Genomic DNA, 3,780 nt, shown 5'->3' with positions numbered 1-3,780 from the left:
ACCCTTTCTGCCTACCAGATTACCTAATGAAGCCTAAATAAAACAGAAGATGCCTAGTCTCACTGCAACTTGATATTCCGTGATTGACTGAAATCCATGGGAGGCCCACCCTTTTCTGAAGAGAAACAGAGGAGGAAGAGTGGATGGAGTACAAGGCATGATGGAGAGGAATGGGTTACCTCATAGATTACTGGGAATTTCCATTTTCCTAGGTTTATAGCTCATCCCAGAGATGTCCCAGGAGCCAGATGTCTCTCTCAGTACTCTCCCTCCATCTTCCCTTCACCTGATCCCTCTTGTTCCCATTCCTTACCTGCATCTAGACCCCTATCCCATCCATCAGTGATGTCTATTCTATTACCCTTTCACAGTGAGATTCTCAAGCCCCATTGTGACCCCTTGTTAATTAGCTTCTCTCTGAACCTGTGATTGTAGCATGGTTATCCTCCCTGGGCCTGTGATTGCATCATGGTTACCTTACAGCTAATATTCACTTATACGTGAGTACATACAATGATTGTCTTTCTGGGTCTGGGTTACCTCACTCAGGATGACCTTTTCTAGTTCTACCCATTTGCAAGCAAATTTCTTTTACTTTATGAAATGGCCTACATTCTATGGATGCCAAGCATGGGATATCCTTATGTGAAGTGGGGTATATTTGAAGTTAGTGAGATTGCCCAGTGGCTATGTAAGCTTGCCATCAAGCTTAATATGAGTTTGAACCCAGTATTTCAGAAGGTAAAAACAAGAAATACAACTCGGGCAAGCAGCCCTCTGATCTTCACACCACATTTTCTGTGAGAGCACACTGGGAATGCTTGGCAATTTGGAATATTAACAAACAGGAAGATATGTCTGACTGTCCAGCGTTCAGTATAGTCTTCATACTCCATGACAAAGGCACACACTGTCTGCAGAGCCAACACTATGAAGTCCAGCTCTGCCTTCAGGAGACCCGAGATTCAGAGGGTCTCCAGATAAAATGGTGTTTACTTTTCTGTTTATGTGTCAGTTTCCTTACAACCTTCTTTCACGTGATATTTATCTTGTGATAAATGTTTTTGCAACATGCATTTCACCATTACTTTTGCTTGCTACTGCTTGTCAGAAATATCTGAACGCATGATCATGGCCTTCAGAGATTGGGATATGAAAATATCCAAAGAAAGAAACAAGTTAGACAGAGGAAGAAGTCATTTAGACAGACCAAGAGAATCCATTTGATGCTTTATTTAGAACAAGTTGGGAACTATAGGAGTTTTGTATGTCAATAGGAAACTCTTTCTAGGAACCTTCTGACAGATGTTGTAAATGTAGGAGTCCTCACTTCAGATTTCCTGATCAGCCACAATAGAAGCACACTTGGCCTTCACTTGATTCTGTAGTTTCAAAGAGTTCATCTCAGATAGAAAGAATATCACACCAATGAGTGAAATGGTGGTCATCAGTACCCCTACTGGGAACACAGCAGTATAGTGTTTGCTTATTAAGGCTTCTTTTTTAACTGGAAAGTCAGGTGGAAAGTCAAGAGTGGTTTGGCCATAATGATCTACAAAGTGGTTCCAGCTCACAGAAACAAATGTGAAGATGCTGCTAACATACAAAACAAAGGCAGCAACCTTGTAGCAATATATCTGCATCTCAATAAATGGGTCTTTCATACAGCCAATCTTATTGGCAATTGACCCGAAAATCAGAACTACAGGCTTCATCAAAACAGTCCACATTATCAGGGTTTGTGCGTACTGAAATTCCGGTGAAATGGTCCATGTGGAATTGATAGGGGTGTGCACCAGAATCTTGGTTACAGTCCCTGAGACGTTAAACTCTTGAGGGTAATAAGCTTCCCACAATCCTAGGGACACAAATTGTACAATCTTGTCATCGAATTCCCACAGGCGCCAGGATTGGCTTCTTGCAATGATTGTTTCAAACACCAAAGCTGATAGGCTGCAAAGGAGGCCACTCAACTTGAAGAAGCACTCCTTCGCATTGGCAAATCTGAAGATGAAATTCAACAAGTATATGGTCAAGTCAGGAACACAAAGGACAGTGGAAAACAAAATGAGACATGGTTTACAGAGTAATAAGTTCTCATACCTTGTCCTTGCTGTCACATAAAGTTGTATTTAAATAATATACTTATGGCCAAAGTTCCCTCTATAAGAGGTTTTGATTAGCAATTTCACTGTATCTTCTATCAAATGCTGAAATGTGCAGATTTTTAACTAAACATTTAATGCTCGGAATTAATAGTGAATAAAGATTACAACGTTTACAACACAATGATGTTTAATTAATCAGTCTTTACAATACATAAAAAAGAAAAAATAGCTTAAATGAGAGGTATAGGCAGAAGAAAGCACAAATATCTATAAATTATGGTAGTGAACTTATACAAATTTAATTCACCTATATTGTCTGCTATATTTGTAAATGTGTATGCTAGTGTACGTGTCATGGGAAAACATATTTGAAAACCTAAATTCTTATTATGTGACCAAAATTAAAATCTGTATGTGAAACATGAGCCCTCATGGATATTTCAATCATTTCTTATAAATTACTCAAACATACACATTAGAAAATGATCTTCATTTCATTGCTGAATATGAAGTATCCCAACTGTCTTATGTGAGCAACTATCTTCTCCAGCACCAAATTAATACTCTACATTTACTGTATGCACCAATATATTTAGATCACTTCTTGGTTCATATCTTTGGATGCAGGCTTAATGTTCATGAATAACTATGCCCTGAAGGATGTCACTGTGTTCATGAGCAGAAAGCAAGTTCAGGCATGTACATGATAATATTGCCACCTACAATGCAGAAGGTTTGAGTGGCCTACAAACTGTATCACTTTGCCAGGAAAATTTCCTTACCCGCTCCCCATTACTCCACATTCTCTGTGGAATGTACTTCCTAACGGGGTAAAGGCAGTAGCTCTACTAAATTGGGAAGTCACATCAGCAAAGTGACTTTAAAATCTAGTATGAATTGAGTAACACCCTACCCATGCCCTCTTCCTTGTTAAGGCAGATCTGAGCCTTTTGACGTCAGAATCAGTGAGTTTTGAAGCACAACCAGAATCAGGGTGGAAAATTCTGTTGTGCAAGACAAATGAGCTAGCATGGCAAGATTTAGTTTTGCCCATGTCTGAAACCCATGGAGGAGGTGCTTATGCTTCATAAAGATCCAATTTGAAACCCTCCATGAAGCTCATCTTAAGCTTTTACCTTTGTTTATCCAGGAGGAAGAGATCCATTTGAGGAATGTCGCGATCATAAATATCTTCAAAATAGCAGGAAATGTTGGACAGGGAGTCGCACAAGAGTTGAATCACCTTCAGTAAAAGAAGTTCTGTTGGGCAGATATTTCAGCTCAGAATGGTGTCTCACCATCAACCCCTGGAACCAACCCCTTCCTCTGCTTTGCTTAGTTGAAGCCTCATTTATACTCTTCAGGGATATTAGCCCATCTGATAGTCCTGACCCTCCAATGAGATTCACGCAATCATTACCCCATTAAATAAACAGAAAAAACCACAGAAAGTCTAATTCACATACTCAGTTTCAGGAAACTACAAATGTATAAAGGTCAATACAGGCTACAGAGCCTTCACAGCTACACAGGATTCCCAGTACTTATATTCAGTAGGATTTACTGACATAGAAATGATAGCAACAAAGAGTTGAATCTTAGGTCATTGACTTCTTTGACCTTCTATGTCTCCTGAAATTGAAAGCTTTCAACAGAAACCATGTAGAAAACA

The 3,780-nt window shown here is 39.4% G+C and overlaps 1 protein-coding gene across 1 annotated transcript; it reads right to left on the bottom strand.

The window, feature by feature from the left end:
• Positions 1-1,331: 1,331 nt before the first annotated feature.
• Positions 1,332-3,273, bottom strand: LOC121443071. Its single transcript, XM_041644754.1, has 2 exons — positions 3,245-3,273; positions 1,332-2,004 (listed from the first exon to the last, which is right to left on the bottom strand). Exons 1-2 carry the CDS (start codon positions 3,271-3,273, stop codon positions 1,332-1,334), a joined length of 702 nt encoding a protein of 233 aa, XP_041500688.1.
• Between the last annotated feature and the right edge of the window lie 507 nt (positions 3,274-3,780).

This window comes from Microtus oregoni, unplaced genomic scaffold (genome assembly GCF_018167655.1).
Source record: "Microtus oregoni isolate MIOR12 unplaced genomic scaffold, Mior012 000099F_ref0000060, whole genome shotgun sequence".
Classification (NCBI taxonomy): Eukaryota; Metazoa; Chordata; class Mammalia; order Rodentia; family Cricetidae; genus Microtus; species Microtus oregoni.
This window is presented reverse-complemented; position numbering and strand designations above follow the sequence as displayed.

Coding starts and splice junctions, on each gene's coding strand:
- LOC121443071 (XM_041644754.1), bottom strand. CDS start 3,273: ATGGATCTCTTCCTCCTGGATAAACAAAG. Junction 2,005..3,244: donor TTCCTCCTGGATAAACAAAG/GTAAAAGCTTAA, acceptor TTTCATCTTCAG/ATTTGCCAATGCGAAGGAGT.